Source organism: Gymnoscopelus braueri (genome assembly GCF_963280865.1).
Source record: "Gymnoscopelus braueri genome assembly, chromosome: 1".
Classification (NCBI taxonomy): domain Eukaryota; kingdom Metazoa; phylum Chordata; class Actinopteri; order Myctophiformes; family Myctophidae; genus Gymnoscopelus; species Gymnoscopelus braueri.
In genome coordinates, this window is record NC_137603.1 from 28,795,647 (window position 1) to 28,820,206 (window position 24,560).

General features: G+C 45.8%; 1 protein-coding gene across 1 annotated transcript in view; it reads right to left on the reverse strand.

Moving 5' to 3' along the window:
* Nucleotides 1–24,560, reverse strand: part of pmfbp1 (polyamine modulated factor 1 binding protein 1) — a 190,411-nt gene that overhangs the window by 14,621 nt on the left and 151,230 nt on the right. The window contains exons 16-28 of the mRNA XM_080432673.1: nucleotides 22,148–22,306; nucleotides 16,244–16,465; nucleotides 15,387–15,605; nucleotides 13,723–13,953; nucleotides 11,593–11,715; nucleotides 9,504–9,630; nucleotides 9,188–9,345; nucleotides 8,602–8,848; nucleotides 7,427–7,616; nucleotides 5,163–5,316; nucleotides 4,348–4,515; nucleotides 2,848–3,015; nucleotides 1,954–2,121 (exon numbers count right to left, since the gene is read on the reverse strand). Of these exons, the coding sequence (XP_080288799.1) occupies nucleotides 1,954–2,121; nucleotides 2,848–3,015; nucleotides 4,348–4,515; nucleotides 5,163–5,316; nucleotides 7,427–7,616; nucleotides 8,602–8,848; nucleotides 9,188–9,345; nucleotides 9,504–9,630; nucleotides 11,593–11,715; nucleotides 13,723–13,953; nucleotides 15,387–15,605; nucleotides 16,244–16,465; nucleotides 22,148–22,306 (2,334 nt within the window). The remainder of the gene's footprint in view (nucleotides 1–1,953; nucleotides 2,122–2,847; nucleotides 3,016–4,347; nucleotides 4,516–5,162; nucleotides 5,317–7,426; nucleotides 7,617–8,601; nucleotides 8,849–9,187; nucleotides 9,346–9,503; nucleotides 9,631–11,592; nucleotides 11,716–13,722; nucleotides 13,954–15,386; nucleotides 15,606–16,243; nucleotides 16,466–22,147; nucleotides 22,307–24,560) is intronic.

Consider the following 24,560-nt stretch of genomic DNA (forward strand, 5'->3'; position numbering starts at 1 on the left):
CGCACGCGCACACACACACACACACACACACACACACACACACACACACACACACACACACACACACACACACACACACACACACACACACACACACACACACACACACACACACACACACTCTAGGCTGCATACACAATTTGTACCACATAAACACATAAAAACTGTTTGGTATATATCTACCAAAAATAAACAAACAAGACCACAGAAGCACGCACACATTTAGGCTTGCAAAATGAGTTGCTCTCCTGCAGCCCGGTTTCCTCACGGCCAGTGAGAATCGTTAATGCCCTTCCTCTGATGCCGCCACACAGCCAACAGCAATTATCTTTAAAAGCAAAAAAAAAAGTGCAAACAGACAGCTGCAACACGCAAACACACACAGCACAGAATCATTATTTTTTTTGTTAGTCTGGCAGCGTGGGGGGTTGAGGAGGTGGCAGCGCTGTGCACTTCATTTTCTCTGGTGGAGTTTGCTGACCGCAAAATGACAAGGATGCGTTTCCCAAACCCAATTAAGAAGAGCTGCAGCACTGCTATTACCATGCAACACTGACAGTACTTAAAGGAGGCTGACGCCAGGCCTTACAGATGAGATGTGAGGAGATGTGCTCTCGGTTCAGCAGTCGCAACGCGCCAAAACATGCACGCACGCACGCATGCATTGCAAACAAATTGCACATGCATGTAGACGTGCCTGTTGCTGACACACGCATCAATACAAGAAATGATGTCTTTGTAGGGCAGAGAGCAAAGCAGCAATACAGTGTACACCAACTTCTACCCAAACAAAAGTACATATCTGATACTAACAAAAGGGGCCAACTTTACCTTTGAAGGATACCTAACTATACGCACATCAACCGTGGGTGGGTGCTGAGCTAAAAAGCAAAACAAATAAGGAGGTAGTGCAAAATGTTTCAATCCATTTCGGATCGAAATGTTGTAATTTTTCTTCAAATAAAGATGTCTCTGACATAGTTTGGTGTGCGGGCTCTGTCTCCTTAATGTCAACTTTGACCTTTGGCAACCAAACTGCACGATATGTTAGTTATTGAGGACAGAGTGACATACATACAGTACACACACACATGGACAGACCTTTTTCACAGCAGCCATATTCGCATGAAATAGGGGTTTGCCAATGATACAAATTAAGCTTCCATTCCATTTAGTGTAGCAGAGCCTTTCCAGCAAGCACAATATGCACAATAGCAGCACCCGGACTCTTTTTGATGTGAATGAAAGATAGCCTTAAATAGTATCATTGGTAACAACTTACCCTACTATTTCATGTCAAAATAACTGCTGAAAGGGGTCTATTGTTGCACAGCTCAGCTAAGAGGCAATCTGAGCAAGGAGGAGATATTGTAGAGCACATACATGAGTATGCACTATGCAGTGATATTACTGTGTGCAAACAGGATACATTTCCTATCCTACACCCAGGCCTTGAGTTGGGGCAAGCATCTCATTATCTAATCAGTTTTCTGCAGTACATAGAAAAGGGCCCTGCTACAAGTCTCACCTCTTTCTCTGACAACAGAACTTCATATTGCCTTTGGTGTACAATTAAGAGAACAGCGTGACCCCTGGAGGTTAAGTCTCTACTTCAGGGGGCCTCCGTGCTTTACACTAATGACCAGAGCTCTATGTGAAGGAGCTAGGCACTGTGCTCTTCTCACAGTTATATGCCTATATTACACTAATAGCCATTGTTGAGAGAGGAGATGAGATTCCTTTCCTGCCTATTATAGAACGCTTTAAGGTTGAAGAATTGAGACATCGCGGCATGTGCTACCCGGCCTGTGGTGCCATGGGGCGGTTAAAGTGCTGCTCAGAGTGGTTGAGCTGGTGGGTAACTAGGCCTGATGAGTACCATACAGGACCCATTCCATTCATGGCTGGCTGGGTCTCTGAAAGCGCGTGTTAATACACCCGGAAAACCCTCACCTCTTCCTGCGACTGCCTGCTGGTGGATTGCAGAGAGGCGAGTTCTGCGTTCAGCTGCGCGTTCCTCTCCTCCAGGCCGGCTCCCTCCTCTGCCACGCGGGCGCTCCTCTGCTGCAGACGGGACAGCTGACTGCGCAGGCCGGCCACCTCGTGACTCCTCACCGTCAGCTGCTCCCAACCCCGCGGTATACGGTACGACCGAACACACGCAGGCCCATGCATGTAGTATGCACCCATCCACACACACACACACACACACACACACACACACACACACACACACACACGTTGTGATTACGTCAGTCTTTCTCTAACACATTCACTGCCAGGGGTTTTCTAAAACAGGCTGCAGCCTCTGCCAGCATTTTTTACGATTTTCTAACCTTTTCAAGTAGTCACAGAATATTTATCTAATCAGAGGATTTCACCTCTCGTTCGCTTGTTATAAGCCGTTGAAAATAGCATGTCTCGACAAAAATACACAGGAGCCGAGATACAGAATATTTCCCAAATACTTTAAACAGCAAGTCAATGGAGCAGTACATCTAGTAAGTACATCGAGTAAAACGTGTAGGCAAGTGTTGGATTTGAAAAGACGTTTTAAAACGTCCTTGGCAGCCAATGTGCTAATATGGAAGGACGGCGGTACGGTCGATCTGAGATTATGAATTCACCAAATGTGAAAATTATTCACACACACACACCAAACAATATTCACAATATATCAAAAAATATTCAGGGATTTACTTATTTGGCAGTATGCATGCACAAGAAATAAATAATAATCATAAACCGATCAGCCCAGTAATTTGCAACACTAGCCGCGGAAACACTAGCCCTCTTAATGCTACACTGTAAATAAAACAACCAACGCCAGAGTGCATGACGTCTGACCTCGTGGATGTGTTTCTGGCTCTGGGCCTCTTGGCTCTCCAGCTCAGACTTGGACTGCTGCAGCTCAACCCAGCCCGCTGCCTGTTCCTTCTGCTTCCTCTGGATGGCGCTCTGCAGCTCTGTCACATGCTCCTGAAGACTGCTGATGGTTCTCTCCTGCTCTTTCAGCTATGGAGGGGAGACAAAACAGATGATGATCTACGCTTCTGTGCCCCCTCAGCCCCCACCCCCTCCCCTCCCCTCCTCTCTATCAGCTTCCTATCTCGTGCCACAACATGGGCGTCATGCATTTCACATAGGAGGTTTGATAACCATGTGCCATCTTAACTCTGTGCGCTGGAGATTTGAATCACATGGGTGGGCAGATGAAAGATACACCCTTATATGCGTGAAAGAGATCAAATTGGGATTAAGGAGATTAATTTCAGATGGTAATTGAGAGAGAAACTTTTTCATCAGATTTATTTAACTTTCTAAAAGATGTCATGTGTGGTGTGATTTAATTTGCTAGCTGATGAATAGTCGGTAAATTGCTATGCTTCAGGCTTGTGTCCCTTTGGTTGGTGGAAAGCCATACATTCTCACAATTTCTTGACTTGTGCGGCTCTGACTCATTTCTCGTTGGCTTCCTCTGGGGTTAAAAAAAAATAATTACTAGTTTTGAAACACAAAATTCAGACAGAAACTAATTCAATATATGAGTGTGGCTGGAGGGTGAATCTGCGCGGTGCGTATAGATGGGGTGCATCAGTCAGCGAGGACGAAGATGGAGGTGACCAGGTATCCTTGGATTGTTGAGGCACTCGGATAAGAGTGATGACATTCACCTTGCAGGCTGATGTTGTCAAATTCCACAAACGTCAAAAGTGCACCTCATTATCAAAGTGTGAACCCATGAGTACATTGCGTTTCACAGGAAAATCTAATTTGTACAGTATTTGTCTAGTCTGGTAAATTAGTCCATGGCCAGATCATGGTTAAGACTGGTTTTCATAATTGTCCGTGTTTGTAGAGCATAGTCTAGTATGAGTTCATGTTGCAGGAGGTTTTGTTTGTTTTAATGTATTCAGGAGCACATTTCGGCAAACATGTTATATGTCATATCATATGATAAAAATTAAAATAAAGTATGTTTCCCTGAATGTGGTTTAGAGGTGGTTCTAAACAATTCAGCTGCGCAAAACATAATTTGATCTTTAATTTGTTAATTACAGCAAGAAAGAAGATACATTACCTCCCTCTTTTGTTACAAACCCTGATTCATGTTGTTGTAACAAGTGGGGGCTGATCTGGTATTTGAATCCACCTCTCGCATGAGAATCATAGCCCTACGCTACATACATTTGAATGCAACATCAAAGATCCTTTTTTTTCCAGAAGGGCATTATTCCTTTAAACCAATACAATGAATTGGAATGCCCCCAAATCACAACAAGTTCTGCACAACTCCATGTGTTGTAAAGCGTAGGGCGTGGTAGGCTACAGCTCCGACAGACTGACCTGAATGTCAGCTGAGTTGAGTTTGTTCTGGAGTCTTTCTCTGTCTGCCTCCTGTTGAATCTCTCTGTCTTTACAGCTGACCATCTTGACATGCTGCTCCTGCTGTCTGACCTGCTCCTCCAACAGCTCCTCCTGCAGCGCACGTCTGGCTTCAGCCTGCTCCTCCAGCTAGCACACAGGGGACATGCTTTATCACGTAATTATGTATTTTTTTAACCACATCCTGCTATCCACAATATTCAACTACAATAGGTTTATTATTTATTTTCTGTAAAATTCCTTCAGTATCGACCAAACCGGGTGAGAAAGTGAATTTCTACGCGCTTCCACATCTGGCCTTCTGAGGCCAAACGTCGCTGTGATTAAGTGAATTGAAAATGAAAAGATTCCGACCCTGATAAGATTCAAGCAGATAAAACATGCACAGCCCAGCCAACCATGTGTTTACAGAGCAGTACACTGAGACACTCGCTTCAATCAATATATTGATGCTTTGTAATAGGCTCTAAATGACTCAGGTTAGAGAGGGTGCCATATAGCATCCCTTCCATAGCGCTTCTTCACTTGGCCTCCACCAGGAATGTAAAATGCCAGCAAATACCATCAAAACATTTCTTGGGATACAATGAAGTCAGTAAATAAAATGTAAACTTTGTATTTTCTGTTCCAGGAATGTGCTTCGTGGTTGAGGGATGACGTCCAGAATAGAATACAATTACTGCGTCTATTGTGCAATGGAAATTGAAAATGAAAGAGCCTTCGTATCAATCAGGGTACAGGGTACTATTGAGGGTACAGATGAATAGGGGTCTTACTTGCTGCTGGCTGGCCTTTAGCTCATCTTTGGCTTGCGTCAGTTCTCCCTGGAGCTGCAGAGCCTCTTGTTTGTGCCTGGAGGCCTCCTGCTGCAGGCTGAGCAGGGCCTGCCTGCTTTCATCTGCCTCTTTCCCCAGATGCTCCGCTTGCGTCCTGAAACAAGGGGGAAGCCAGTAAAAAAATCCTGCACTGTTGTAACAACAACATTAATTAACAACTTTCAACCCGCCGTCCCTGTTTTGGTTTTGTCATGATAGGCGGAAATAAAAAAGAAATAGCTATAATAGCTGATCTGCAAGCTCGCAACGCGTCACAATCGAACGACGGAGAATACGATATGTAAGGTCTTAAGTGGTTAAAACCTATTGTCAACACACAAATGGTTGCTTAAAAAAATTACTCAAAAATATGTACTCATTAATGGACAGTGAATTTGGTTTCACATTGTTCATTTCCTTCCCTCAAACAGAGGTGATTGAAGCATTGTTTGTCAAACAATAAACTACATCAGTGGAGGGCTACAGTATGTGAGCATGTGTAACAGATGTACTGTAATCTGACCAAGCTTTAACATAGGGGGGGGGGTTGCACTAATTGTGCTTGCACACGGTGTAGCATGGTACTGCGTGTTGTCCTGCGATGCTGAAGTGGCACTGGGGCGTACGTGATGGCATCAGAATCAGAGGAATCAGAATCAATGTGTGTGTGTCAAGGGTGACCACAGCCTATTTACTGCCAGTTGAAGCAGCTAATTAAATTTCAAGCGGCAGCCCAGTTCAGTGCTCTCTCTCCTGCCAACTCCTGAACTCAGACAGCAGCAACTCATGAATAACCATACATACATTAATACATGTGCTATTAACACTCTTGTTTTGAACAGTTTATTGTATTTCATGCTGTAGTCCCTACTTGTTTGCTTTCAGGGCCAGGGCTCCCTTGTAAAAGAGATTACAATCTCAATGGGACTCACCTGGTTAAATAAAGGTTAAATTAATTAATTCAAATGTTGCCTTCTTATCTCCAAAGATAAAAAACACCATTGGACGTTCTATGATAGACGTAAGGTACGCTGTGTGTGTATGAGTGTGAGTGTGAGTGTGAGTGTGTGTGTGTGTGTGTGTGTGTGTGTGTGTGTGTGTGTGTGTGCGTACGTACGTGTGTACATACAGTACGTACGTGCGTGTATACGAGTGTGCAGAAGTCCAGGTCGATGGGTAAGCAAAAGCTTTATTCACAACATGCTGTGTCACTGACTGTGTGTGTGTGTGTGTGTGTGTGTGTGTGTGTGTGTGTGTGTGTGTGTGTGTGTGTGTGTGTGTGTGTGTGTGTGTGTGCGCTCGTGTGCGCGTGTGTGCGTGTGTGTGTGGGAGGGTGGTGGAGGGGAGTGTGGGAAAAGCCCAGAGCCTTTCCAGTGCTCACCTCCCTGTTCCATTGACAAGCGGGCCGCAGTAACAGCTAATCGATGGCCAGTGAGATCCCTGCACAGCCCCTCACCAGGTTGATCAATATTCCTGGCAATTAGAATCCCCTATCTGCATGGCTATAGGGACCTCAGGGTGGCTCGCCAGCCCACAAACACCCAATTTAGTCCTCAGCCTATCGCTTAATTACTAAATCCTCCCTAATGTCTATTGGCAGGCAGCGGGCGTGTTAAGAGTGGCCCTGATGCCTGAGTGAACAGGAGACCTTTGGCGAGGTGCTGGTTAAGATGCTCCCGTCCCTCTTCTCTTGGCCAGTTAAACATCTGATTTCACAAGAGGGCCCCGACCTGGAATGATCCGCCTATTGAGCGGCTGGCCCACACACAGTCCACATGGCTGGGATGGGATGGGAGGGGAGGGGGCCTGGGCGAGAGTGCCGGAAAGCCTTGCCAAAGCATTCTTTCAGCAGCTACAGCAGACTGAGAGAATGTTCGTGTGACGCACAGCAGGATTTTTTTTTTTAAAGGCTTGCAGAATAAGACTTCTGTTGTCATCTCGTATTGACCCAGGATCACATGGAACATAAAAAAGCAACTATAATGAAATGTCATTAGCATAGACCTAGACATTTCTGGCCAGGTCTATAGGATTGCTTTACAGGGTAGGAGGTGTAGGCAGATATAGCATGTTGGACTTGGTCAGGGAATGACTGAGTTCTGTCAACTGCAAACATTAAAATGTAACTCTCAATTTAACTCACATGGCACCATGTGTACACTCTCAGAGTTAAAATGAACACTGGGGATTTAACAGTATACAGCACAGTAGTACAGTATATCTACCTGTAGTCTTGCAGTTCATGTTCTGCAGTGTGTAGCCTGTCCTTTAGCCTCTGTAGCTCTGCTTGGAGCCTCCTGTGGGCCTGTCCCGTCTTCACCACCTCTGCCACCTGCTCTGCCAGCTGCTGCTGGGCCCTCTGCTGCCCGCCCTCCAACAGCATGGCCCTCTCCTCCTGCTGTGCCAGCTCCTGGCCTGGGACATGGGAACATGAACACACAATGTAACATGGGTAAGTGAGCCCACTAGAGGCCAAATGATGAATTGAGCAGTGGTGGACAGTAATTTGTAGTACAGAGTATCTTTGTATTTTTGGATGAATTTCCCTCCACTACATTTCAAAGACAAACATTGTACTTTTGTAATTTTGTGGAAGGGAAAAAGTTATTTGTGAAGCAACTTAAAGCCTATTTCAAAATAGTGAAAATAGCAGATCTACAAGATCTAGCAGATCTATTTTCACTAGAATATCATATTTTTCGGTATTTTCATGAGCATAAAAGCGTGCATTCATGGTTCTGTGTGTGTGTCGAGTAGAGTGAGTAGTGTGTGTGTGTGTGTGTGTGTGTGTGTGTGTGTGTGTGTGTGTGTGTGTGTGTGTGTGTGTGTGTGTGTGTGTGTGTGTGTGTGTGTGAATGCGCACGTGTGTGTGTAGAGTGAGGATTACACAAAAGACCCTGGGCTGTGAATTGAAGGGCAGTTTCATTGCAGGCGAGCGGCTGAGACAGCAGGGACATCACTCAAACAGTTGACCATCTCACATGTCGCATTAAAGACAACACTGGTTGCTACCTGGCTCGCTGCTAAAACCCTGCCACTGTCTCTGCCCTCCTTCATCCCTTTCTCCCTACTATACATCATGTCAATATTTCTCTCTCTCTCTCTATATCTCTCTCTGCCCTTTACTCTGTCCTGATGACAGAATCCAGGTAGTCCCCTTTCTCCTCAAAGTCATGAGGAAAAAGCAAAAGGACTATCAGACTGACGGGAGAAAAAAGAACAGCGCAGCCAATATATCTGTCAACGATCTCTAGAAGATTTAGCCGGACATTTCAGTCACTGGTCGACTGACCGAGACAGAAAGAGACAGAGATATTGATACTGTATGTAGGCTATCTCTAATGCTTGCCATTTGTACACTCTCAGAGTTAAATTAGCAGCCGGTATTTGACCAGTGTACCAGTATCCCTGCAGCGGGCCTGGGCCTCCTTCAGCTCTTGCGTGCGCTGCAGCAGTTGGGCTCGGAGCGAGCTGCACTGGGCCTCTCTCTGCTGGCCGGCCTTCCTGCTGCGCTGGAGCTCTGCCTCCAGGCCGCGCGCCGCGGCCGCCCACTGCTCCACGTCCGCGCCCCTGCCCCGCAGAGCTTCCCTGGCCTCCAACAGGTCCGACTCCGAACGCCGCAGGAGCTGGTCCCGCTTCTGCACGGCCTGGGAAGAAGAAGAGCCACAGAGTGAGTCTCTGTGCGTGTGTGTCTGTGTGTGTGTGTGTGTGGCTGTGTGTGTGTGTGTGTGTGTGTGTGGCTGTGTGTGTGTGTGTGTGTGTGTGGGGCTGTGTGTGGCTGTGTGTGAGAGCGCTCGTGTGTGTGTGTTGTTACTGATATCAAAATGTGTGAGGACAAATTTGTTTTCATTGTATAATGTCCTTCGGGTACAGGTTAAAGGTGAAGAGGTCCTCACCTGCCTCGATACATAATATGTACGCGCACGCATATGTGTGTGTGTGTGTGTGTGTGTGTGTGTGTGTGTGTGTGTGTGTGTGTAGTGCACCTGTTCTCCATGTGTGGTTTGGCTGCGGGCAGCCTCCAGATCCTTCTCCAGAGTGGAAACCTTCTGCTGCAGAGCTGCCATCTCCTGCTGCCTGCGCTGGGCCTCCAAGAGAGCCTCCGCCTGGAGCTTGTCCCTCGCCTCCTGCAGGCGCAACACCTCTGCATAACAAACAAACAACAAGAAGAAAAGGAAAAAAAAACACACAGGCAAAACTCATATATAGTCACATGTAACCTTGTACAATGTCACTGTTATGTGGTCAGAAATAATCATTGTAGGGTTAGATAGTAATTTAGCATGTTTGCAGTGTCTCTACCTGCCACACCGCTGTCCCTGAGCTGGATGAGTCCAGACACCTCCTCTCTCAGCTGATGGACCTCCTTCTGGAGCACACTCAGCTCCTGGTGGCCTTGAGCATATTGCTCTCGTGACTTGGAGACGGCCTGCACACACGGACACACACATAGACACACACACACACACACACACACACACACGGAGCTGTCACCTTCCTGTCACATACCCGTGGCAATGCCCCGAGGTGAAGGGAGGATGGTTGCCCGGAGCTTTACAGATCTTCACCTGAGGGACAGAGCAGAGGAGCAGCAGTCCTCCTCCTCCAGCCCCCGGGGCCATCTACACACCTGCTGCACTGCACACACTCACTCTGCCGCATGCCCCCTAATTTGGCATTTCCACAAAGATGGCATATATGTATTTGGCAGAGCAGGAAACGTCCGGGGTGGAGAGAGAGAGAGAGAGAGAGAGAGAGAGAGAGAGAGAGAGAGAGAGAGAGAGAGAGAGAGAGAGAGAGAGAGAGAGAGAGAGAGAGAGAGAGAGAGAGAGAGAGAGAGAGAGAGCACCTTCCTGACAGGTGTCACCTCCAATCAGCACAGGACTGCCTCTGATGTGTTAACTATTCAATTAGCCAGCATGCTGCACTGAGCGGGTGCCAGCACCTAATTACCTATGAGACCATCGGGTGTGAACGGATTGTGATGTGTGTGTGTGTGTGTGTGTGTGTGTGTACGGATGACAGGTCACGCATCCTGTTACTGTTGATGGTCCTCCCTTCACTGTGAACACGCCTGACTTTCACCCAGAGCACACAGAGCATGTGTGAGCGCCTGCCATCTCCAGTCACCCCCCCGTCCCATTCCTCCCTCTGCCCTTCCTCTCAGCGCCAGTCAAAACAACAAGAAAACAGGCTGATGGCGTTGAGTAAAAATATGGGTGTAAACATTAAATGGAAATAAAAATAGTATAATTTAGCCGTGTTGGAAGAGGGGGTCCTACCATTCGGCCCCCTTCATCTCACACCATTAAAATAACGAGGTGTCACCGGGGCCCCCATTTCCTCTGCTCCGACGCTGACACCCGTCAAGACAAATCTATATTTCATGGCCACTTACAGATGTATAAATAGCCAAACGAGGTGCTCTAACCATCTATAAAACAGCACTAAAAGGTTGCCAGAAGATGGCGGGCGTCTCGAGCCCAAGTCACGCCGGTAATCAATCTGTGCAGTGAAAGGCGAGGAAAGGGGAGAAGAGTACAGAGGAGAGCAGAGGAATGAAGCTGGGTTGCATGGCTAGCAGGCGAGGCGTGGCGCGGCACAACGAGCAGGGCAGTAAATCACAGCGTCGCGACACGGTCGCTCCACTGACACACGGCCACTTCAGCTGACACGGGGCGCGCTCGACAGCCTGATGGATCGCCACACTACACTCCATTAAAGGCAAACGGGCACGACGAGAGCTGACATAACAAACAATTAGTCACTGCTTTGGGTATGGGACCTTTTTGAGTGCCAGTCTGGTGACAGACACGTTGTGTCCTGGATGACTCAGAAATGGTAAGGTCACTTGCACCAGCCAACTTGTTTTGACGACATGAAGCTACGTAGAAACAACAATGATTCAGGCAAGTTATTTGCACCCGTCATGAGTTCCCTCGTTACAAATGCATGGATTCTAATCTAATCCACGGGTAAATTATGTAGCCTAACTATGCCTGTGTCTGTCTACTACACTTGAGCATCATGTTCTGTGTAAAGCACATTGAATTGCCTTGTTGTTGAAATGTGCTATACAAATAAAACTGCCTTGCCTTGTCTCACACTGGCCTATCTGAAAAGAAACCATAAAATGCCCATCAATTCATCAATTAAAATAAGTCAATGCTGAACATACTAGATACATACTGTAACAATGATTGTTTTTTTTAGACGCTTGGGTGGCACAGTGCTTAAGTCCCTGCCCACCACCATGGAGGTTGTGTGTTCGAATCCACCATGGTGCATCCGGCTTTGTCAGGCGTCTATACGAACACAATACGTGTTCGGGGGAGGGAAGCTGGGTGGCGAGTAATTGATTAATCACTTTAGTAAAGTCATCCTACTGTACCTGCTGTAGGTCCTGGATGAGGCAGCGCTGGGAGTTATAGTCACTGTTGGAGCGGACATGGGAGGTTTTATACAGGGAGAAGTCTGCCTGCATCTTCACCAAGCTTTCCTCCTGCTCCTCTGCCTGGCAGTGAAACAGTGAAATGTACACGTTATCTGATTATTTATGATTATGTATGTAAATCAGTGGTAAGGAAGAGGAAGTGGTTCGTGTAAATCAGCTAATTCTGGGTTTTAGTTTTCTAAAATTATGTTTCTCCTAATGCACAGCATCTTGTGCATATATGTTAGGTATGACTCAAACCTTTTCATACAAATAATATGTATACATGAATCCTAACCATTTTCACACAACAGCGATTTTTTGATTTTGCTGCTGGCCACAATGTGGATTACATTTTTACTTTGTGCTGGAATCTTAACCTTGAGTCAGTAAACTTTAATCAGACTATCAACTGACAAATTATACATTTACATGGGTAATGTATCACCATGAATAATGATGACACTGCTCTCATTAGAAGCATTAGACTCTCTCTCCCACACACACACACACACACACACACACACACACACACACACACACACACACACACACACACACACACACACACACACACACACACACACACACACACACACACACACACACACACAGTATCAAGTTATAAACACACAAACATGAGATGGTATGTACTGTATGTGTGTGCATGCATACACACAGACCCAAACACACCATGTGAATATGCTCAATCGAGGGCAGGCAGACGCACATGGACGCAACTGAAGGGAGGCACGCCCAGGCACAATAAACAATGCCTCCATCATATGACAAATGGGTCTGCAGAACCAAACCCATAGGTCCATTTGGTTTAATTTGTGAACTCTCAGAGTTAAATCAACACTTTCACAGTGCAGTGAGTAGTAGAGGGCAAAGGCCAGTGTCATTCCACGTGTGTTTACTGGGTTGATGGAGAAGGGGATCAGTGTGATAGTGGAGGGTGTTAGGGAGCAGCACCTCCTCACTCCACAACCTGATGGAGGTAAGTGCCTTGTCAGACCTCCAACCACTTGTACTGCTCCACCACTGGGCTCAACACCCATTATTTCACACACATACTCTCCCTCTCTCCCCACACACACACGCACACCCCCAGCATGACTTTCCACTTTACCCCTTCACTGCACAGAGCCATCTCTGTCCTTTGTCTTTCTCTCTCTTACACACACACACACACACGCACGTATGCACACACGCTTTCACACAGATTTATGCGTACATACAGGAACACTCCAACGTACATGAGCAGGTACGTGTGTGTGTGTGTGTGTGTGTGTGTGTGTGTGTGTGTGTGTGTGCGCGCGCGCGCACACATGCGGCCACATCCACACATCAATACAACTTCACCTTCATCAAAACATCAATCCTTCCTCTTCACTGACCTATGTAGGTAATCCAGGGGCCTTCCCAACCCCCACCCCCCTTCCAGAACTCCCTCTTGCCAGGCACAGAGGGCTGGGCTCTGCTCTTCACACTGTAAGTGTTTTCTCATCGTGTCCCCTGTCGTGTGGCAGTCATGGCCGCGATCAATAGAGGAATCAGAATGAACACTTAGTGAGGTCCCCAGCCCCTAGGCCCCACCACGCTACGAGGATGAGCGCTGCTTTCTGATTCACCTCTGGCGAAGAAAAGACAGGCTATCATTATGACCTCCAGTCATCCGAGAGGACCAATTAGTGGCTGAATGATTCAACTCTGACCGTGCATCGTTTTGCAACTGACCACATAGTTTCTTGAACCACTTTCACCCTGGCGTCCCTATTTTGGGCATGTCATTATACTGTAGGTGAAAATGGTTAAAATAATTGTAAAAACCTACTATCCACTACAACATCATACAGTACAGAAATAGGGCTTAAAGTCATGCTGTGTATAACATTCATGTTAGTAGTGTTTTTTGGCAACACCTCCCTGGTAGCTCTGTTGTATCTTTCTATGGTCTGGTAGAACAGCGATTGTGTTCAGCTAGCTCAGAACCAGTATTACTGGGGCCGGGTTAATGAGTCCACTGACACCTGTCAGTTTTGGGACAGTGGCCAAAATCCCTGGTCTGTGAGAGTCAAGACTGACCTGCTGCTTGAGCCGAGCGTTGGTCTCCCTCAGGGTGCCAATGACCAGCTCACACTCGTGGCTGTGCTTGCGGCTGCTGTCCAGCTGTCTCCGAGTGTCACCGAGACGTCGGCTGAGGGAGCTCAGGGCCTCATCTCCACTCTCCAGCTGCTCGACACGAGCCTTCAACTCAGCCTGCAGAGCCCCCACCTGGGCATGTAGACGCACCGCCTGCTCCTCACGCTCCGCCACCTGGGATGTAAAGACACACACACCACGGAACACAGAACAGAGATCAGAGATCGACAGATCTCTGCTCAGCCGCTCCTCGGCCTTGGAATGCCCTCCCAGAACATCTGAGAGCACCACAGTCTGTTGACATTTTCTTTTAAACAAGGCATTTGCCTAGATGGTTTGATGCCTTTGTGTGTTTTTTAAATTTTTAATTTTTTTTAGCAGTGTATAGTTGTGGGGAGGGAGGTTTCATTGTTTTAAAAATTTATTTCATTTTTGCCTTTTTGTGCCAATGTAGAACTTTGATGTTGATAGACATTATGCTTAATCACTAAACCGGCACCCTACTCTGAGCCATGCAAGTCTGGACCGATGCAAGTAGGGAATACACCCTATCCATTGTGCAATACTCATGCTTTATGATGTATTTGTTGTCTCCGCGGACCGCCGGACACTATTTTCTCGCCCCTTGTCCGTCTGTCTGTCCGTGTGTCTGTGTGTTTGTCTGTGAGCAGCTAATATCCGGCACCGTTTGACCGATCGGCATGAAACTTAAAAATTTGCACCCACACTCCCAGGGGGCAAGGGAGAACCTCTGCACCTTCACATCAGCTTGTTTTAGCACCACCAGGAGGCCGGTGTTTGCTCAAACCTTTTTTTGAAATTATCCCTACAGACGCAAATCGGTACACAATCTCTATAGTCATGCGATCAAGGCCTACAGTCTGTCCGAATTTTCATATTCCATCCTGATCGGCTACGATTGGCTTCAAAAGTTTGCGGGAGTGGCCTGTTTTGCACATATACAGTATATAAATACAATTACAGTGCAGAAGAGAAATACAAATTACTCAAAGGCAGCAGCAAACTGCCTTAAAAGTCTTTAGTTGTGATTGTGACAGATGTGTAGATGTGACAGACAGACAGACAGACAGACAGACAGACAGACAGACAGACAGACAGACAGACAGACAGACAGACAGATAGATAGATAGATAGATAGATAGATAGATAGATAGATCAGCCAGCCTAGATCTTGAATTCTATGCAGACCTGACCAGCCCAGGCGCAGAAGGCCAGGTCAGAATTGAAGTCATCTTTATAATGTGTTTTATATTATATTGTAACTCTTTTTTGTTACTAGTGTTACCACAGTACCTATTCTGCACTTGTTCTCTATACCTTACCAATATCTTTGTTTCATGCTTAATGCGGTGCTGCTATGACAACTGAATTTCCCTCAGGATCAATAAATGTCTGTCTGACCGTCCGTCTATCTAGAGTCAGACAGGGAAGAAGCCACAGGCGTGCGTGAGCACACACGTGCACGTGCAAACACACACACACACACACACACACACACACACACACACACACACACACACACACACACACACACAGGAACACACTTTTAAGGGAACCACCAGGCATTCACTGGCTCGGGAGCTGACCTGTGCCCTGGCCTCCTTCAGGTCCTGCAGAGTGCTATCCTGCTGGGTCAGTTTACTAAGGCAGGTCTGGTACTCGCTTGTGAGGAGCTCCAGGGATTTGGAGAGAGGCTGCAGTCGGGCCTCCGTGTCCGCGGTCCTGCCCTCTGCCTCCCGTAATCTGGCCTTCAGCCTGCTCAGCTCAGCTTCTTGGGATCGCACATGCCTTTCATTCTGACTGGCCTGGAACAGGCAGTGACAGATATGAGTTTGTAGTTACAATATTGTTGCTGTTGTAACTTGTAAGTCCAAAACCCTTACTTTTCAGGAAATAGAAAAAAGAATGTGTATTCCAATGGACCCAATGTATTATTATTTAGTCACAAGCTCTTGTTAATACTTTTCATTGGTTAAATATTTATGAAACCCACAGACACACTTAACCACTTTCACTTTCAAAATGCATCAAAAATGAAATCTACAAAATAGCACATTTTCAAGTTCAGAACGTGTCGCAGCGCAATGTGTTGTGAGCTTGCAGATCAGCTATTTTTGCTACTTTTGGGGCGAAATTCTTGTAGGACAAAATATGGCATTAATTTGCAAAAAGAAAGAAAAAAGAAAGAAACCCATTAAAAGTTGAAATATGGAGATGCTATTGTACTCTGCTAGTGAACTATAATGTAATGGTACTGTATGTACCTACAGCAGTTAAACCTTTTCCATAATCATTCCACAGCAGTATATAGTTGCTGTCGCGTGGAAACCTCATGTATGTCCAAAAACTGTTACGTTTCAGGATTCAAATGCCAAAATAGCCGAGCTTGCAGATCAGCAATTTTTTGTTACTTTTGTGTGACACTGTAGTGTATGACAGCCACCTGGTCCTCGGCCAGCTTGTGCTGTCTGTGGGTGTGCTCCAGGTCGGACTGGAGGTATCCTACGGTGGCGCGGTTCTGCTGCAGCCTGCTCCGGGCCTCCTGGAGCTCCGCCTGCAGCCCGGCCACCTCCGCCTCCCTTCCCTCCCGCTGCGCCTGCACCTCCGCCTGCCACCGCTGCACTTCTCCACGCATCGCACACGCTGCCCCCTGGTGGTCGGCCCGCTGTAACGCAGCAGGGCCAGGAGAAAGGGATAGTTAGCGAGTGAGTGAATGTGTGCGCTCGTGTGAGTGCAGGGGGTTCCCAAACGTTTTAATCTCAAGGACCCCCAAAATTATATGTATTTGGCCACGGACCCCCATCTCAAAATATTTAGTTCCAGGGACCTCCAGAAGCAAAGATTTGAGTTAAAAATGTTCGCTTAAAAAAAAATACATATTCATGGATTTGCAAAATGTTCTAGTGTTTCTATGAGTGCAGTATGTGTGAGTGTTTGTTTTTGCATTGAGTGTGCGTGTATGTGAGGCTTCCTGGACAGACATACTGTACAGTATGTAATGCGGTGTACTGCGCACACCAAGCGCCTCCCTGCAGCTTCACCGGCACTTTAATGTCACCGGCTCTACTGTACAGTACATTAGATTATTAGACTCCAGAGTACAATATCCCAGATGGGATAATATTGTTTTTTTCCCCTCTGGCTGATGATGCATTACAAAAATAAGGACTTGGTGTAACAGATGTCTCTCGGGGTGAAAATAATAAATCACACACAAACTCGTAACATGGTTGGGAAGCGTACGGCCATGAACACATATCCACACCCACAAGACACTTCAGTGATTCATTTACTCTCTTTATTCCAACTGAGCACCGAGCTGTGAGATAGAGGAATGGAAGAGAGTAGGGAATGGATAAAGAGAGAGAGAGAAAAAACCAGATTAGTTTGCATTTAACTTGCAAACATCATTAAGGTCTGAGCACTAATTGTGTTGTTTTAAACGAGCGAAATCTGATAATGACTCCATTAGTGACTTGAGTGCAATGATGACTCCCAGGGTTTTTAGAGAGAGATAGAGAGAGAGTAAGTAAAGAGAGCGGAGGAGAGGAGAGGAGAGGAGAGGAGAGGAGAGGAGAGGAGAGGAACAGATGTACCGAGTCTGAATTGCCACAGGCTGTCTGTGGAATCTCCATGTAAACACACAGGCAGCCACACACCCATACCAATAATACAGCATGTGGATGGAAGTGATACATGCAGCCAAGACAGCACAGACAGCCAAACAGGAGAGATAGAATAATAACAGTGGGACAAATATGGCTAAAGAGCAGTGAGTGTTGATTTCATGCGTGTGCGTGTGTGTGTGCGTGTGTGTGTGTGTGTGCACGCGCACACACGTGCGTGCGTACGTGTATGTCCTCCTTCCTGCAGAGGAGGACTGCTGGAGGAGGGGGAGGTCTAATCCATAACACGGCAGCTCACTGCATGGCTGCATACATTACTGCATCAATCAGTGCTAAGCTGCAGTGTAATTTTCTAACTCCCTATTTCTCTCCCAACCTCATCACACAGACAACACCCCATGGCTATTTCTGATGAGATTCAGAGCTGGAGTGAGGGAAGGACATGGGGGGAGGGGTGTTTATAGCACAGCCATACCTTTTCTCTGTCTCTTCTCTCCTCTGCTTTCTCCCTATCCCTCCCTCCCTCCCTCCCTCACACTCTCTCTCTCTCTCTTTCTCTCTCTCCGGCAGCTCTAGCCCTCTGATTAATTTCCAACTAGATCGCTTGGCCAGCAGTATTATTAGCATAACATTTCCATGGATCAGGCCCAGCAATGAAACCCTTTCATCAAGTCGCTTGTCAAACATAAAATTTCAAATCTCATTTTGTTTCTAATATCATTTTCAAACTGGGGGGAGGTGTGAGGTGGGGGGGGAGAGGAATCAGGAGCTAAGAGATGGAGAGTGGGGAGACATAGAGACGGAGGGTGGAGGAGGGTGTTATGCAGAAGATAAACGGAGTCATCAATCAAAATTAAAAGAGCTCTGGGCTGGAATGAGATTCTGTACGGGCATGCACATGTATCTGCCTGCATGGTCATGTGCACACGCATGCACAAGTACATGCATCAGGCCTACGGACCAAGGTCACCACTGAGCGGAGAGAGAATGAGAGGGGGTCCATAGATCTGTCTGTGAAGAAAGACAAAACAAAACGAAACATAAAGAAATCAGTGTCTGACACATGACGCTTACAGCACACTTAACGGATGATTTATACTTAGTTGCGCGCCACTGGCGCGCACCGAAAATTGCAGACCTACAAGCTCACAACGTGTCACGTGACGATGCGTGGTGAATCTTGTAGATCTGCTATTTCCAATGCACGACACCGGCATGCAGCTATATATAAATGAGGCATTAGTCGCTCATCTTCTGTAGCTTATAGTCAGCAGCAGAACTGTCACCACGCTGCATCTATCATGCCACACCAGATCCCTCCACAAACTCATAAAACGCCTGTCAATGCGCTACACTTTGACAGCCTCTGCAATAAATAATAATAAACACTTGATTACAAAATGTGCAAAGCTTTCACTAATATCCCACACTCACACATGCACACACACACACACACACGCGCACACAGACGCACGCACACTCGTGTCGTCACACTGTACCATTAATTATGAAAAATAACCGAGGAGAGTATGTGGGGGGGGTTCATTTTAATAAGGATACAGAATCAATGCAATTTCATCAATCTGGGCTAATTAAAAAAAAGCTGTATTGTGAAACAATCAAGGTGCATAAACAAGATTAAAATAAATGAAGAAACAGCGCCGAGAGCAACGCAGGGCGCCGCTAATTAAACCATACTAATTGTCATTCCATGGCTGTGCACTGTTTGTTGACACCACAGAGGAGAGAGAGAGAGCGTGCAACGCGTGACCACCCTTGTGAGACCTGCACCGACCATTATCTCGAACAGAATTCATTAGGCTGAGGGGTACACAGCAGAGACCCCCCCCCCCCCCGCGAACCACCCGCAGAGTGTTGGCACTTCAAACATGGATTTTACACTTGATCATTCATGAAGGGTCAACTCAACTGAGGCTTTGTAGGTGACATGAAAGTGTTAAACCAATGTTTTCCCTAGTGAAAGCGTACAACAGACTTATGTATGCATCAGATCCATCCCTCCAAACCATACAATGTGGAGATACAAACAGGTTGACGCCATTAAGACATTATTCAAGTCCTCGTATTGCATTGTGATCATTATCTCTGCCCGGCCGATAGGCAGAGATTACGTTTTCGGCCCTGTCTGTGTGTCTGTGTACAGCTAATATCAGACACTGCTGAACCGGTGACAAACTTTGCATGCACAAAATCTTTGCCTATGCAAAGATGCCCAAAATAGGTCTGTGGATTTTAAGTCTGATATTGTCTGTCTGTGGATTTTATAAATATTTAACAAATTAAAAGTATTAACAAGACTAAATAATAACTACATTGGATCCATTGGCACAAAGGTTATTTTCTCAATCTTCTGAAAAGTAACCGTTTTGAACGTACAAGGTTTTCGCCCAACTGCAACGATATACAGTAATAGATAAATTTATGCCAATTTAGGCATATATTACGCACCAAAATTAGCAGACCCACAAGCCCTCAATGTGTTGCGCTGTAATGTGTGGTGGGCTTGTTATGTATATCGGCCATCCTCGGCGTGAGATACGATGCGCAACCATGCGTTTGCAAGTACAAATCAGGCTTAATATAGTATGTACTGTATGTATAGTGTAGTAGGGCTGTGATGGAATTTTATACTTTGCGAAGCCGGGATCAAAGGCAGATCTACAAGCTTTAAAAATCAACATACACAACACGTCACATTGAAACGAATTGTGAACTTGTAAATTGGCAAATTAATTTTGTGTAGAGGTAAAAAACGGTCCATGTACAGTTGTAACTCCGGTCCGTTTAATAAGAATAGAACATTTCAGTGGTTAAGTTAGCCGCTAAGCTAAAGCCAATGATGTGCACATATGATTGCTGTGAACACGAGGTCTGTCTAGGCCACAGCCAGGCTGTTTCACTCTCATTACTTCCTCTGCTCTTCAAACAAAAACAGTAAGATTTTCGGCCTCGTACATGAGGTCACAAGCCCACGATAATATCGAGACTTTTTGTTATCGCGGCGACAATTATAGTTACATGCTTAAAGGACAACTTTGGTTTTTTACAACCAAGGTTTATATTTTAGCTTGTAAATAAAATACGAGTGTTTTTTTTTTTCATTTACTGCTTTCTATAGTTTTAGCAATTTTCTGGATATTTTTTACAGTGGGCGGGGGCATTCTGTCCGGTGGCTAAATATGCCTTTTTTACACAACAAAAAAGGTCCTGTGGTCTTTGATGGCCAGATGTGAGTTATTGGGGGCTAAAAGAGCTACTGTAAATAATAATAAAGAAAATGCCGGGTTATTGTGTAAAAAAATACATATTTAGCCACCGGACAGAATGCCCCCGCCCACTGTAAAAAATATCGCGAAAATTGCTAAAACTATAGAAAGCAGTAAATTTAACATTTTTAACACTCATCTTTTATTTACTTTAATTACAATCTAAAACATAAACCTTGGTTGTAAAAAACCAAAGTTGTCCTTTAATAAAAATCGTATCAAATGGGGGGCCGTGGTATAATGCATATTAAACTTGGGATCCTTGAAATTAAAAGGGTTGAGAATCACTGCTGTATAGTACTGTATAGTACACACTAAGCGCTTATGTGTACACAGCCATGCATGTGTATGTGTACATGTCTGTAGCTGTATGTATATATGTTACAGGGTGAATGGAGAACCAGGTAGATTGAAGAAGGCGCGTTCGTTTTTACCACCCACCCAGCAATTCTGTAGAAGCAACACTAGAGGGAGCCACAAGCCAGGCTTGTGCACAAACATATGGCTGCGACCACACACACACAGTCACACACACACACACACACACACACACACACACACACACACACACACACACACACACACACACACACACACACACACACACACACACACACACACACACACACACACACACACACACACACACACACACACACACACACACACACACACACACACGCACACGCACGCGCTCATGCTTTTTTTGGTTTATTGAAAGCAGGACTGTTAAGATACTTTTATTGTGTTCTGGCTTTTGTTTTACTTTCTCCCTGACACACACACACACACACACACACACACACACACACACACACACACACAGTGATCCATGAAAAGAACTATTCTGTCCCTATCGGTTTACAACTCAAACGGCGCTGAGTCGACAAGTGGAGCATCGGCCGGTCAGCGCGGGCACTCGCGCCTGGAGGCGCGAGGGCGCGCTTCCTCGGCCTCAAGCTCCACTTGTCGGCGCGCCTCCGTCGTGGACAAGCGTGTGCGTGTGCACGCGTGTTCAGCGTTCCCCTAGCGTAGCTTCCTGGTTGCTATGTGGGGGGGAACAACAAAACAGGTCCGCGTCGGCACATCAAAGCCCCGCCTCTCCGCGTTCTCCTTCTCCTCCTCCTCGGAGGAGGACGGTTTATTAACCGTCCTCCTTCTCAGAAGGAGGACGGTTTATTTCGCGAGGAGGAGCTCCTCCTCGCCTCACGTAATAAACCCCCGCCTCGCAGTGCCGCGTCCTCCTTCTCCTCCTCCTCCTCGCGAGCCTCGCTAATAAACCCTATCTCGAAAAGCCCCGCCTCGCCCCGTGCCTAAAAACGAGCGCTCTGTCTTCAATCTACCTGGTTCTCCATTCACCCTGTGACATATACATGCAAGCATTGTACTGTATGTACATGCACGTGCATTTGCTCCTGCATGTGTGCGCGAGACCTGTGAGAGAACGCTATCCTTTTCCAGCTGCAGTTGGCTGCTTCTCTGGCGTTCTGCCTGCAAGGCGTCCTCCGTCTCTCTCTGACTCGACTGAAGATTCTTCACCTCCTTCTGCAGGGTCAGCACCTCCTCCCTCGCAACTAACTGCTGCTCTGACAGCTGTGCGCACGCACACGCACGCACGCACACACACACACACACGATGGTCAAGGGCACAAGAGTTCACAAAAAGCAAGGTAAATATACAGTAGGGCTGCACACATTAAGATCTTGAGTGCACACAAACATGTTTGATGCTAATTGGAATTCCATGTGTGAGAAGTTTGTCACACACAAAGCTACATTCTGTGCCACAGAGACAGAAACACGCATGCATGCTTGCCCACTCGACAAACACACAAACTCATTTAATGTTCAGTGAATCGTTATCACTTATCAGAAATAATTGCTGCATGTGTGCACAAGTGTGAAATTGAACAAAAATCCCACCCCATATAATTAAAGAAAACACTGCAAGCACACAGTAACAGAGGAGCCAGGAGAGCGTGAAGATAACGGAATACAACCAAAGCCTATTGTGTCCTCCTTCTCCCCCTGACTGCAACCTGTAGAGTTCTGTCAGTGGAATTCACAGAGAATCTGAATGTCCTCTAATCAGTGGTGGTAGATAATCCTGGTCAAATAATACTCAACCACAAGTGAACATTGTTCAGTCCAATTTGTACTTGAGTTAAGGTACTGGAGTGTTAAAGAATATTTAAGTGTGCAAAAGTACATGCTTTTAAAAAATACCGGTACTGCTTTCATGTACCTGATCATATGCTTTTAATGCTGAATCCTGCTGTGGAAAAACCCAATAAACAAAGTAAAAAATAAATAAAAATAAAATACTGGTACTTAAAAAGGTAGGGTAAGTGATTTTCTTTGGTTAGAATAAGTGTTAAATAGCTCTATATTCTGATAGTACTCATTGCTATAGAGTGTTTGTTCAGTAACAGGAGTCTCCATGTCTCTCCAGCTCTTTATTAAACAGAACATTTATTTTCAGGTCGGGATACCAATTTTCAGGATAGAGAACTCAGTGACGATACAGGTTAAACAAGTGAAATTGGAAGCGATGATACCCCCAAAAACTAATCAAAGAGTTTCCAGAAAGTTTCCAAAAAGGTCGATATAGTGAAAATAGCAGATCTAGAAGCTTGTGAGCTTGTTGCTATATCAAAATCAAAATGTACCTTTTCCCTTCCGAGATATGGAGTGGAGTTAAAAGTAAAAAATATTTGCCTTTGAAATGTAGTGGAGTGAAAGTACCCAAAAGTACAATTAGTCAAGTAAAGTATAGATACAAAAAGAATGTACTTATGTGCAGCACTCAAGTAAATGTACTCTGTGAAGGCCTTTGCAGACAGGGTGCGATTGGTCAATCCGTTTTTACCGCATGCGAAAAGACGCACAAATCGAACTGGGTTCAATTGTAAAAAAAACGCACCGCCGCAGCCACTTACCGCACGGCAAATTCGGAGCCAGTGTGCATGACGACCATGTGTTCTTTTAAAAAATGATATTGTCCTTTTTATTCGTGCGAAAAATCGCACCCTGTCTGCAAAGGCCTTTACTGTTCACCACTGCCTATCCTTCTGCCTTTACCGTAGCTCGGCCAAAAGCCAAAAACCTCACTGCAAGTTTTGATAAGTCACCAAAAAAAGAAGAAAAAAACTGCTACAAACTCATCCTCCCTTCCCTTCCTATACTCTTTCCACCTCTAAACATTAAGTCTCTCTCTCTCTCTCTCTCTGTGTGTCTTTCTGTCTCTCTCTCTCTTGTTCTATCTGTCGTTCTTTCTGTTCCTCTCCCCCACCTGTCTGCTTGGATTAAAATGACATCTCCCTGTGAGTCTCAGGAAATGCCACATAAAGCAATTACTAACAAGCCTGATGCCCCCCCTTTTCTTTGTGCAGGGGGGAAAGGGGGCAGAGAGGGGGCCATGTGCCCTTGAGCAAAAATGAATTTTCCAATTGCAGTTAGTCTACCATGAATAAATAAACAAATGAATAATTGAAAGAGCAACATGAATAAATAACATCACAAACATTTCGCTAGCACTCATAAGTATTCTGCAGATAACTTGAGCTGCATGCTAATGATAAAAACAGTACATGTAGCAGGTTGAGATGCATTATTCACTTCTCCGCGCCATCCCAAAATTAAATAAATAAAAATCTTTCAAGGAACTCAAAACATCCTCTCAGCATTGAAGTGACAGGCCTGTCCCATTTATAACACGCAAGGACACTGTGGAAAACAAATAACTGACCAGTTGAATGCAGAGCGGAATAAACAATCCAGTAAAGGAGCTTGAGGCCATCGACAGTTTCTACTATACAGTAACTTCTCCTCCGAGCTAAGAACTCGA